General features: G+C 34.8%; 1 protein-coding gene across 4 annotated transcripts in view; it reads left to right on the top strand.

Moving 5' to 3' along the window:
* Window positions 1-206: 206 nt before the first annotated feature.
* Window positions 207-13,756, top strand: part of LOC135623034 (nuclear pore complex protein NUP160-like) — a 41,643-nt gene continuing 28,093 nt past the window's right edge. For all 4 annotated transcript variants that reach the window (XR_010491255.1, XM_065125512.1, XM_065125511.1 and 1 more), the window contains exons 1-8: window positions 207-507; window positions 4,930-5,062; window positions 5,148-5,403; window positions 5,584-5,644; window positions 7,042-7,199; window positions 10,623-10,708; window positions 11,760-11,864; window positions 12,779-12,876. Coding sequence is in view for 3 of the 4 variants with exons in the window: in XM_065125512.1 (XP_064981584.1) it covers window positions 284-507; window positions 4,930-5,062; window positions 5,148-5,403; window positions 5,584-5,644; window positions 7,042-7,199; window positions 10,623-10,708; window positions 11,760-11,864; window positions 12,779-12,876 (1,121 nt within the window). In the remaining variant the exon portion in view is untranslated. The remainder of the gene's footprint in view (window positions 508-4,929; window positions 5,063-5,147; window positions 5,404-5,583; window positions 5,645-7,041; window positions 7,200-10,622; window positions 10,709-11,759; window positions 11,865-12,778; window positions 12,877-13,756) is intronic.

Raw genomic sequence — 13,756 nt, 5'->3', positions numbered from 1 at the left:
TTTTTTGAAAATTCAGGATCCATGTATTTTTCTTGCATACATATATATTTGTTTTAGGACATGCGAATATGTTTGCTTATGTTTAAAAGCCGTTTAACGGCTACAATAATTTGACTGGGTCAGCGCGGAGGAACCATCGAACCCGGTTCGGGCACAAATCGGTCCACCTTTAAATGTCGAATCAACGACGTTGCGACCACTCTCTCCCCCAACAACATTCCTTCCCTGCCCCGGAAAGCCCCCTCAAAACCCTTCTCACCCCCTAGTATCCTGGCGCTCGGCCATGGCGGCCGTCGCTCGATCCCTCGCCGGCGTGGAAGTTCCCATCCTTGGGAGCGATAAGGCGGAATGGATCGAGGTCACCGTCCCCTCGTCGTCCTTCTCATTCGCGGCCGCCTCGGCTCCCCAGCCGTCTCCTCTGGCCAACGGTGGCGCCGCCTTCGCCCCCAGGGACGCAGCCGGATGTCACGTGATAGAAGGTGTCGATACTAAGTCTTATCTCATCTGGTAACCCTTCTTCCCATTTCCTTCTCTCGACTTCCTCTTCCGCCTACTCCATTTATTTTTAGTCATTACCTTTTGGACATCGTACTTGGCATGTATTTTTTTTTTCTTCTAAAATTTGAAGTAATGAATATAAGGAGGATCGAATGAAGGGATATGTATACTTCGTTAGCATTAACACAAATTAGTAGGTTTGTTCTCTTTAAACCTTGTTGTACTTGTTCTTCGTTAAGTCTGGTTCAATATCTGAACCTAAATGAACTTACCACCTTTAGATGTTCAATTGGTAACGAGAAGGTTAGTGGCGAACATCACCTTCTTCCTCTCAAATCACACACATGGGGATTGTTGTGACTAAATTCAGAAAAAACAAAGCTTATGGAATGACAAGCCATCATCATATTTCACTAACTTGTCCTTCTTTACTGTGGCATGAACAGCAGATTGAATATATATAATTAGCATTACTTTACATGCATGAGTGGTACAATTAAGTGAACTAAAGACATAGGAGAACTTTTAGAAGTAAAAAAAAAAAGGGTCTAAGAAAGCCATCGACTTCCTTTGCGTTATTTCGCTTGGTCTTGTATCTTATTGCCATCACTTTTCAGTTGGGATCTCTTATTCATGTTGAGTTTGATAATTATATATTTGTTCTCTGGAGTTGCTATCTTGCATATTTCTTAGCTTGAACTCATATTAAGCCATCACTCCATATTGCATCAAAGGTTGACTAAAGATGATATTACTGGTAAAAAAGAAGATGGTTGTTAAAATGGCATTGTTCTTCTTGTGTGTTGTCATCATGTGATCTTCTTGTAAAGATAGATTGAATAAGTCAATATCAGACAAATTCTGCTTTATAAAATTGAAATATTGAGTGTCATTAAACAATTAATTGACTTCTCAGAGAATTAGTATGCTTAAGGCAAAACTATTGAGGTAGATGATAAAGATTCTGGTAACTATAATAAATGGTTGTGCTTATTGAATATCACATATAGCGACAATTTGGAACTGAATGGCAAGCTATTTAATATTGTTTAACTTTTTGTGATATCCAGAATAGAGCATTGTATCACTGGTGTAGGATGATTCAGTTTATTTAGAACTGCTGTGGGAATGTTGACCAAAAATGAATAATGTGGGATGCATTGAGAATGACAAAATGATCCTCAAATTAGTAGACTATGTTTACTTCAAAGAGCTAATGACAAGTCTTCTTTGTAGCTACCTCAAGTAGATAGGTACATATGGTTGTTATTTTGTAGTTCATATTTGCAAAACTAATAATCAACCACCATAGTTTTTGGGGTCTTCTACATGTATCTTTTGTTTAAGTAATATCTGTTGATTGCATGATATTGTATTATAATCAGTTATTAGTATCTCTTTATCATTTTGAACCTAGTCTTTTGCATTATTCTTCTACTTCTTTTTGTACCTTTTGCCTCTTCTGTACAATTGGTATGTTAAAGTAAATCATCTTAAACATTTCTTCTGATTTCTATTCTTAGTTTGTTTTGAATACATTAATTTCTTATTTGACTTTTTTTTAACCTTACACTAACAACAAATTCACATGTTTAATCTTATTGTTCAGATGCTAGTAACTACCCTTTTAAATGTGTATGTGCTCTTACCGGTATATCAAATGAAGTCAACTTCCTTTCTTAAATTCATCACATTTTATTCTTAAGAACCTAATAATAGGCTTTTTTTCCCCAAGTTCAGTGAAAAATGTGATATTATTTCTTCTTTTCTATGTATTTTACCCCAGGTTTGTAATTTTATATAGTATCGACGTTTCGAGTTTTGCTCGATACGATATGGTACGGGCATACCGAGCGGTATGCTAAGGTGTACCGCTCAATACGTATATATATAATATAAAAAATATAAAAATCAATATATAGAAAAAAAGGAGGCATATGCTGCCTCGGCGATGTCGCCTCCTTTTCTTCTCCTTGTGGTGTTAGATGTTGTCTTCTCCTTATTTGCGGCGTTAGGTGAAGATGTCGAAGGTCGCAAGCGTCTTCGGTCTTCGACGAAGAACGCGGTGAAGGCCGGTGTCTCCGGTCGTCGGCGAAGAACACGACGAAGAAGAAGCCGAGCCGTCGCCTCTTCGTTACCTCTTGGATCGGGATCGTCGAGGGAGGTGGTGTCGGATCGGGAAGCGTCGAGGTTCTCCCGATTCTCCGTCTTCTTCTTCCTCTTTTTCGAGCGCCTTCTTCCTCTTTTCCCTCGACGCTTCTACTTCCTAGGCTGCAGCCTGGCTGATACTGCCCGGTAGCGGGCGGCGACGGTCGAAATCGACCGTTACCGACCAGTTTCGGGCGGTAACGGTCGAAATATCAACCATTACCGCCCGATACAGCCCCGTATCGTCCAATACAGAGCTAGATCAATGGTACCGCCCAGTACGGGCGATATCATTCGGTATTGTAATCCTTGATTTTACCATAGAAAAAAGTTCTTCTTTGCACAAAAGTGAAGTAACTTCCATAAATTTTTTGTTTTATGTCCATCAAAGTTTTAAATTGACTTATGCTTGATTTTATGATAATTTTAATAACTATCTCCTTTGTTATTTTATGCTGTTACTAAAAATGCATTTTCTCTGTATTTATCCTACATGTTCTTTGTTGCTAAGAATTTGTTTAGTAAATTGGTTAGTTAACTTTGAATCTCTTAAACACATTTGTACATCAATTGGGATAATATCAGACCTCATAGTCTTATCTAAATTTTCTTCTTTGTCTCATTATTTTGTGACTCCAGAATCAGGGTTGCTAACAATACAAAATAAATAACTTGTAGAAAATATTTTTTAATTTTTCATTATCTCACTGCCTTTTATAAAAGTCATTTGATATTTACCTTTTAATTTACATTTTCCTTCTTGCAAGCTTGTGTGTGTTTCTCTATCTTGTATATATCTCTTACCTTGTTCAAGCTTGTTCCAGAAACTATCATATGCAATATGTTTTGCATCAAGATTTTCCTTTTTAGGTTTTTTTTTTGTTGGCCTAATTTATCTCATATTGATATTGACTTTCTTTAATAAGTTTGTTACATATCTCTTTTAAGTAATTGCCTTTTGGGCTTCCTCAAGCCACTACGAGTCTTCCTCCTGCCGCTACTCTTGAACTTCCCCAAACTCTCCTTTACTAAACTCCCGTTGGTATTGATGCCATATAGTTCCACTGTTTAGTTCTAATGTTGCTGCCTACTTTTCACATCTTCAGTCTGTATGGTTACCCACATATCCCACACCCCATCTATGTTGTTAAGTCATGCTTTCTTCCATTCAACTTTACAATCTTTCCATGGAGTCTGTCTATGCTATTGCTGTGATAAATTCAATTACAAATTTGTCCACTATTCTAGGTGATTGTGTGTTCTTATTTCTTTTAGAATATGTGCTAGCGTTTGTGAGATAAGAAGATATAATAATATTTATAAATTATAATAATATCTTTTATTTTGTTTCTTGCTCTATTGTGGTTTCCATGTAAACACAGATCTATTTTCTTTTCAGATGTTGCCATATAAGTCATCTCCTGTTACAAGTTTTTACCATTTGATGTTTCTTGTTTTATATCTGTAAAACATTTTAAAATACTGTATGAACTTGTCAATGTTCCCATTTGAAGAGCATGACATACAATAACAAGTCGATTCTTCAAAAAGTATATATTAATTGTCCCTTGCTATGATGACCCAAAATTTCAAAATTATTTCCTTGTATTACTTCCAGCTGTATGTTCAGATTGCATGTCTTATCTTAAACATGTCCTACTTGGTCCCATTACATAGAAGTTTATCAACTTGCAGTCAATTCTATAAGATCTTTGTTCTTCAATGAAGTATATATTTGTGAATATGTATATGTTCTTCACATTTTTACTTCCTTCCTGGCCAAGTAGTGCTAGCTTTTATACGATTATGATCTGCTTGTTGTCCAGTTGTCTTAGATTGCCAGTGTCTTAATTATCGCTTTATGCGTCTTGCTTATTACGTATTCTAAATTTTTTAACTCACACTGTTGGTGACAGGTGATGAGAAGGTTCTTTCTTGACAAGCATCTGAAACATGAAAATCTATGGCAGTACCTTTCCCATCTATTACTTTGTGTTTTAGCTTTAAATTTAGCAGAATTTTATTCATTTGGTTCCATAAGGATCTTATGATAAATATCTATGACGAATCAGGATATTATTAGTTGCCTTCATACAGTTCTCCTCTATCCTTTATTTCTCATTCTCGTCTTTAATGTTAACTGTAAAATTAAGCAAATGTCTTTATTTAATGACAATACCTGGTTTCCATACTTCATCTTATCTTCAAATCATATACGAACATTTCCAAGAATGTTCTTCATTGTGTTTTAGATTTAACAACTGCCTTCGACCTTTATTCCAGGAGGCTTCACAAGGATTCTCCCAATATTCTTGAGGTTGTTGAAGTCATTGCCTCCAAGGAATTTCCTCAAACTGGATTGCATCTGGTATTCCAGGATGCACTCTGTCCATCTGCATTTCTGTGCAAGAATGTGGTTAGTTTATTTATAGTTGTGAAAGCATGCAACATGACTAGTTTTTATCTCATGTTTCATGATGTGGCTTATGATGACTTTGCAGATTAATAGTGGTTCAGGGAATGCATACTTGCTCTATGTATTGACTGTATCTGGGGTTGCTTATCTTCTCAGTTTGAGAAGCCCATTTTCTTATATTTCTGGTTCATCCTTTCCTCAAAGGGAGTATGTAGAATTCAATGTTGCACCTCCTACTCAAATCACAGCAATGACAGCAGCAGCAGGATGCTTAGTAACTGGACGACAGGATGGTGTAGTTAGCTGTTTCCAACTTGGAATACTGGATCCTAGTTCACCAGGTTCAGTTCAAATTTTTGTTGTTTATCCGATTGTTGTACATACTTTGATTAGCTTTGCTAAGCTCTTAGCTCTTTTTGTTCTTGCTTGTCTTTTGCTACTTGTATGCTTGTGATTTTGAATAGAATTTTTTTTTGGATCTTTGCATATCCATAGAACTTTTAGTTTGTTGATGATAACAGGTTTTGCCACTGAGCTTCGTGATGATGTTGGAATTGGTCGATTGTGGAATCTCATGTCAAGGTATTTCTCAATAAACATTATTTTGTAAACATATCAAATAAATACTTGTTCATTTTGTTTCATCTGATCTATGGGCTTGGTGACAGGGTGAGGGTTCATTTGCTTGTAATTCTGGATCATGTACATGACTGTTACTTTTAATAAACAGTGAAATAAGAGTAAGAGAGTCACTTTTGCTGGTAAACAAGTTTCTTTTGGTCCCCTTCAGAATTATGATTGTCTTACAAATCTTAAGGTGTTACCACAATTATTTATAGGCATTTGAAGTTAACCTCAAGTTGAAAGAAATTATGGAATCTCCAACCACATTGGTAAACAAGGATTTTGTGGTTTTTCTTTAAAATAACTATCATTAAATAGGCACTTAGGTAGGATTCTTATGGCTAAACTCTGGCAACACAGTCAATTATATTTTCTGGATTTTGCAGTTCCACGAAGCGAAAAGAGTCATCTTTGTGTTTATGATTCAAAAATTTTATATTGAGCTGCTGGCAGAGCCCATATAATGGCATATTATGTGGGAATAAGTTTCATGGTCTGGTTCTTTTAAAAGAAAACTGGACAGTTCAATCCTTTTCAAAGTAAAAAAAAAAAAAATCCAGACCTCACATCTATAGAATTGAAACGAAAAGAAAAAACCAGACTGAACCGCCTGAAATGGGGTGGTCCGCATCTCGGTTCATGTTAAATAGTTGATATGAACCAAACTAGATGAAATTGAAATCCATGGTCCGCATCCTGGTTAAAATGCCCAAACCAATAAGTGGCCCACAAGTAGCAGTCAGGACGAAATTAAGAACTATGCTTGGATGACATAAAGCTGATCACGATTCAGGATTACACATCTTTCCCAGTGCTATGGCAAAATTTTGTCCTCTGGAAGGAAGTTATCAATTAAGTATTTCTAATAATTGTTTTTGCAGTTTCTTTGTTGGGTTCATTTTATGAAGATTAAGATACTTGACTTGACTTATCATGTTTACAATTTTAATTAGTATAAATAAATAAATAAATAAATAAATATAAATAAATAAATAAATAAATAAATAAATATATATATATATATATATATATATATATATATATATATATATATATATATATATATATATCCTTTTTTCTTGAACATGTGCTATTAAATGATCATTTAATTTTTGGTTTTTTTACTATGCAATAACTGCTGTACTATATCTGATGACAATATTGGTTGATTGTTTGTCCTTTCTATATAATTGGTTCAGGACAAAAATTACCTGTCTTGAATGTTGAGTTAGTATTATCTGAATGTTGTTTTATGATGTTTTTAGTTATACTGATTTGGTTCTTAAGTACATACTTAAAATTCTTTCTCTCTTTTATGGAAGAGATTGACGCTGAAATTCCACACCATTTTATAGGCAAAAGGCTATTGGGGCTGTGCAAGACATGGTGATATCTGATGTTTGCAAAAGAAAGTGTTTATTTGTAATTCATGCCGATGGTCTCTTGCGTGTTTGGGATCTTGTTAGTCACAACAGGGTTGTCAGTTACAATACTAGCTCACATGAGCTTGAAGGTAATTTCTGTAGTTCCTTGTCATATTGAATATTTGTTCTATTTTCTGTAGGTCCTTAAAGTCAAGGTTTTAAATATCGTACCATACTGATGTACCGAGCTTTGCTCGGTATAATATGGTACGACATACCAAGTCGTACGCTAGGGTGTATCGAGCGGTACGCCTAAAATAGGCATAAAACCCTCTGAAAATACCTGAAAAAGAGAAAAAAAGTTAGGATAGGGTTTTTAAGTTAGAAATAAATATACATTTAGTATAGTTTTAACAAAACTAATCTAAATTAGGTAAGAATCAAGGTTATGAATACTATACCTTACCGGTGTACTGATCACCTGTCGGTACAGTACGTACTGAGCTGTACCAAGTATACCGACACACGGTACACTAAGGTGTACCGATGTATTGTCTGTATCAAGCAATACAGTACGATATTACAAACCATGGTAAGGTGTCACATATCTTTTTCTGGCTTTGAGGAATCGTCTTGTGCAAGGTTCACAATTTTGATCCGTTCTGAATCGTCCTTTTGTTAATATTGAATTATCTATAGAAAAATTATTTGAATTGTTATATTATTTTGTATATAACTTAACTTTAAGATTCAAATAAATTAAGTAATCACATATGTAGATATATCTGATTCTACCACCAAAAGTCCTTCCTCTTAATCCTTCTAAATTTGATTCAATCCACAATTCGTTGCTTTGTTGAGTTTAGGAGAGTGAAAATATGAGAATAAGAGAGAGAATGTGAGAAAAAATGAGTTTGAGAGAGAGTGAGAGTGAAATGAATTGAAATGGGAGGAGGAAAGGGTTTAAAAACTCTTGAGGCCTCCAATGGCCAAATTGACCATTAGAAGACTGTTACGATTCGGTAACGGTCGGCTTCGATCGTTACCGTTTGGTACAGGTCGGTAATGGTCGAAATTTCGACCATTACCGCCCATCACAGCCCCGTATCGCTCGATATGGAGCCAAATACCTGATACCGCCCGGTATTGGGTGGTCCGCGTGCTGGTCTACTGGCGGACCAGCACGTATTGTCTAGTACGGTATTCAAATCATTGCTTAAAGTTATTAGGTGTGAAGTAATGGTCTTGTTCTCTAAAATTAGTGCAGTAAAAATAAAATATTTTGCAAAGTAGATTCTTTTAATGCTTATACAGTATTAAAGATTTCATTATTTTGGAGGATGAAAGTTAGGCCTCTGCAACTAATGCAAAGTGGTGCTCTAGTGTGGTATTTTGTGACAATCAGACAACGATGAGATTTGGGGCCATATGATGTTCAGATATTTGTGAGATATTATCTATAAATAATATGATTAGGTGGTCACTTTTATTGATTTAGAGATACTCATGATATACTTTGACTGTTGTCATGTCCTCTATTGAGATTTTACGGTTCTGTTACATGTTAAGTTTTATCTTATTCTAATTTTTTTGTGGTTAATTCTGGTCATATTCTTCCACTGTGAAATTGAAAGGCCTAATACCATAAGTAATTTTTTTATTGGAGTGTCATCAGGTGTAAATATTTGTGTTTAGGGATGAGGGGTGGATAAGGGGCTGAAGCATGGTCGGCTCAGCTAGGTTCACCATCTCTTGAAATTGAAGAAACAAGGTTATGGTTTATCAGATTATAGCATCCTTTTCCGTTCCAGTTGTAAAGGAAAGTCTAGAGGGACCAGTAAGATAAAACTATTTGTTTATCCCTATATGAATGGAAGTTAGAAAATGCAGCGAGTTATTTTTTGCACACCTCTAATAAAAAAATCTGATATAGGAGTGCAAAAGGTGGAGAATATATATACTTTGGAATTTGGATAAATGATGCAAGTTGCTGTGCTGGCTGAATGCTAGATGTCGGAAGAGGTGAACAAAGACTATGTTTGGGTAGCATTCAAGTCTAAGAAGGATTGATCAGATGCACATATCTCATTGATTTAGTGAGAGAGGATTTCATCTTGATTTAGTGAATTTAGTAGCTACTAATAATTAATATAGACAACAAAGGATTTAAATACTGATTTAGCAATTCTAATGGCCTATAGAGGTCAACAAGATATTACTGATTAGGTCCAAGTTAGAAAAAAAGCTTATTGTTGATCGCCAGTGGTAACAAGATTCTGTTGTGCTTTATTGATTTACTTCTGATCCCATCACATGGAGTTTTATGCAAGGTTTTATGGGCCCGAAAAAAGGAATAAGCAGGTGCAGTTGGTAATTAGATGCCTTGTTGAGTAAGGGTTAATTAGGGATGTTTGCGTGAAAGTTAAAATAACAACATATACCTGAAGCATAATGGAATTTGTAAGGATCATCTTTGTCTGGGCACCTGATTCTCAAGTATTGTAAAAAATCTATGGGACAATATAAATATGATCTTGAAGATATTAAAGCTGATTAAAGTTTTTGGTAGAATCAGCTGATTACAAAAGTAGTAGTGCCGTTGTTTATCATTGTATTGCCTAGATCGATATCATTTCCTCTTTAAGATGTGATACCAACTGATAGATGAAGTTGGATCTTTGGTTTTGATGGGTAATTAAAAGAATCTTGTTTATTTTATGTTGATGTTTTATAGTATATTCATAACTAACAAGAAGTTGACTTTCAATTCAAATTTGTTTAGAATTAGTTTCTTGATGTCAATTGTCATGTCTTATGTTAAAGTCCATGAAGTTGACTGCTACCACAGATTTTTATTAGAAAGTATTTTCTGATATGCTTGTCTTGAAATTTTTCAAGATGGAATATATATCAAATTATACTTTCATATTAAGTCGTGAAATGTCACATACTGGATGCCACTCGAAATTTGCTTATCATCCCTAACCTTACATTTTTCGTTTGGTCCGAATCTCCATGCGAGTCTTTTTTTAACTCCCATTCATGGCTTCACCCATGCTTAATACTTGTATTTGGATCACGGTTGATTCTATGAACTATGGACTTTTTTTATTATCTTCTTGAAATAGCAATGTTTGTCATCTCTGTTGACTTCTTTCAGTTACTATAGCACTGGTTGACTCAGCTTGTTAGCTACCTTATGAAACTATATTTACTTTTTCAAATTTGATCACTCAGTAACTCTTGAGTCTTGACCTCAATGAGTGTTGTTGCTTGCTTGGGTAAATATTATAATAATGTCAGGGTTCTGGTTATGCTTATTATATAATTTATGCCTGCTATTTCCTTGCATTCTTTGGTAAGTCTGACTATAATAATGAAAGACTCATTATTGTCTTTGATAAGTTATAATGTTGATTATTTCACTTCTTTTATTTTATTCTAAAGATATTTTCCTTATTTTCTGACTAATTTACCAGAAAGGGCTTTTTTATTTGTCTGAGTTATCAAGTTAACTTGATCAGTCAATCTTTAGACATGATTACTACAAGTCCTTATTTTGTCATAATCAGGAACTAAACCATCCAGGTTGTGGGTCAACGAAGCTAACTATGATGCAAATCTAATTTATTTGGCAATTCTGCATGATGGTGTTCCGGTATGTCCTTGAGCAATATATTCATTTTTTCACCTGTCCTTGTCATCCTTATGTAAATGCTGATAAAAATATATGGTTTTTTTTTTTACAATAAATGGTCTTGCTTCTTGTGTCTCCTAACAGTTGAGTGTTGTGACTTCTTTTGATTTTGTTTTTACTAGTATTTTGCGCTTAGCACATGCTATGCACGACATCATTTAGAAAATTAGATTGGATAGGAAATCCAAAAAGAAACTTGCCATTCTTTATTATTTAACATTTCATGCCTTTCATAATTTAAGGGATATGGTTATTGTTCTAAAATAGAAAAATAAACTGAATTGGATCATTCTTTTACCGGTGAAGTTGCTAATGCCTATTGAGACCTAATGGATAAGTACAAAATATTTATTACCTTTATTTTGATGACAAAGATAAAGCAACGTTACAAAGCCAATAGATAATATGGCATGCTATCATCGAAAAAAATTTAAGTGAACCTGAGAAGCAAAAATAATCAGATTATGTCTTTTTATATTGACAAAGCAGTTTGTTAAAATTGATATGTATAGTAATAGAGATTTGTTGATCTATATCTGAGTCATGTGGATTTAATCCACAGACATCAAAATACATACTTTCTCTTAGAGGTATTTAAATATACTTGACTGAGCTTTATGTAGTACTGTGAAAAACAGTTTTTAAAGAAAGATGTAAAATAGTTTCCTTTTGTTTTGCTGTATCATTATGGTTTCTTGTGGAGCATTTGTTTCTTTTGCTTTGTGGAGTTTTTACTATATTAACAACTTGACATTTATGTACTCCTATATGAGTTTCTTAGCATCATAATTAATAAGACTTCTTGTTGCAGACAAGATTATCTTGTATGGTGCATTTTGGTTGACACAAGGTACATGCAGCTGGTGTGGGTGTTATATCCAGCCCAGCATTATGTTGGCATGCCCATATGCTGCCACAATGTTGGAATATGCACTTCATATTCATGTCTTCTTGATGCAAGTTTATAACAAATTTACTGCATATAATTACTGATGTCCTGTGCATTGTGAAGTTATCAGATATTGAGATGGTTGCTGTGTACCATTTTGGTCTTGGTACTGGAGACAAGCTTCTTTTATCACCACAACCCTCATCACAGAGCATCCATTTAGATGAGGTATATATGTACCTTTTTCAAGGTTTCCTGTATGCAATTTGATTCTATTTATGGTCTACAATGTTGCATCTGATGTCAGCTTAATGGATGTTATTAATGCTGCATCTATGACTAGTGACAGTGGAGTCGCCTGTTTTCATCCCTAATCTCAATAGAAGTGATCTCTATCATTATGGATTAAATTGAAAAACAATTTTATTGTCTAATTGTTGTATATGCAATACAGCCAGGTTTGAAAATGGGAGTATTACATAGTTCCTTTCATGATTGATACCGGTAGTTTCTTTTACCTTTATGAAAATTTGAAGTTGATTCTTGGCACTTATTTAAATGTAATTGGCCATCTATAGATGTAACTATCGAGACTTGTTGTTTTTTATCTGTTGTCTTGTTGTTTGAAAGTTCTCTTGTACAGTACAAACTTATTTCAGTACTCTGGATATCACAAGCATGTCTTCCATACATGAGTGTTTGATGTCTCTTCTGAAGTAAAGTAAGTCGCCCATGTGGTGTCAAAACAAGATTTAGATGGGCCAATGCTCCTAAAAAACTTGAAGTTGCTTTAAATGGACGATCTTGCTGTTGCCTTTTGCTACTGTTTCTCACATTTGAAGTTCAGTTCCTCCTGTTCTTTTGACAGTCCTGCTAGAACAGTGTTAATGTTACCTTTGTTTTGTTTGCTTTGAGCATCAAATCTCCTATCAACTGGCACAAGATCACAAATAATTTCTTCTAGTTGGTTTAAATTATGATGACTCACACTTTTGTTTGGTCATTTCATTCAGGACAGATGCTTCTAATCTGTAAATTTTGTGTTTAGAGATATTTCTTTTATTCTTTTGATATAAATATTTTAGATTCCATTCCTTTTTTTTATTGTCAATATAATGAGGATGTTGCTCCATACTTCTCAGGGAAAGCTCATTGATTTGAAATTCGAATATGACAAGATTTGGATATTGAAAGGAGATGGGTCGATGCTATATGATCTGTCTCAGACTGATTTTAATATGTAAGTATAATTCTGTTTCTGTTCCTTTCTGTACTTTCCATTTATCATTGTGACTCTTACTGAATGTATGAAGTACCTCTATGACTTTCGACACTTAATTGCTCCTTGTTTGCATAAATAGTGATGTATCATGGTACTCTCTGTGTTGTTACAGTCTCTGCTAGTTCCTGTTTTTAATAAATTGACCATACTGGTAGGTACAAATTGTCTTTTACTGGTATAATGGCTGATTGTTATGCAAACTGGGCAATTTTGTCCTGTACAATCTCGAATTGATCTTACAACCAGGTAAGCTGACTTACCACATTGTAAGCTGACCAGTACCAAGCTGTACCGAGCAATTATGTACCTTCCTTTTAAAATAATATCTTCCTCTTCTTCTCTTCTTCTTTGGCTGCTTTTGCTTCTCCTCCATATCTCTTCAATGCACTGCAGCCTCCGACCCACTGTTTTCACTCCTCTGCTGCACGTCCGTGCTGCTGCTTTCCTTCACCACAGAGTACTGCTCCTCTGTTGCTGCTGTCTTTCTTTGCCTCCACCTCTGTGTCCTCTTTTCACTTGTATTGGTTTATCAACTCTCTCTACATTGTACTGTTCAGGTATTGCATTGGTTTTGCCACCAACTGATATTTATATGAAATTGAGATTTTAATCCTTGATTCATTGTATGATTAATCAACTGAGTAAAGAGTAAACCTAAAAGTAAGGTTTTCACTTATGAATGGCAAGGGGTGAATGCTTTGTACTGTACATTGTTGCATGTCCTGTACAATGTTTAATCTTGCAGACGATTTCAAAATGCCCATTTATGTGTAGCCTTGTACATAACTGTCATAACAAGCAAATTACAAAACATTCTACCTCTGTTATGCTTCATTCT

Source organism: Musa acuminata, chromosome BXJ2-9 (genome assembly GCF_036884655.1).
Source record: "Musa acuminata AAA Group cultivar baxijiao chromosome BXJ2-9, Cavendish_Baxijiao_AAA, whole genome shotgun sequence".
Lineage (NCBI taxonomy): Eukaryota > Viridiplantae > Streptophyta > Magnoliopsida > Zingiberales > Musaceae > Musa > Musa acuminata.
This window is presented reverse-complemented; position numbering and strand designations above follow the sequence as displayed.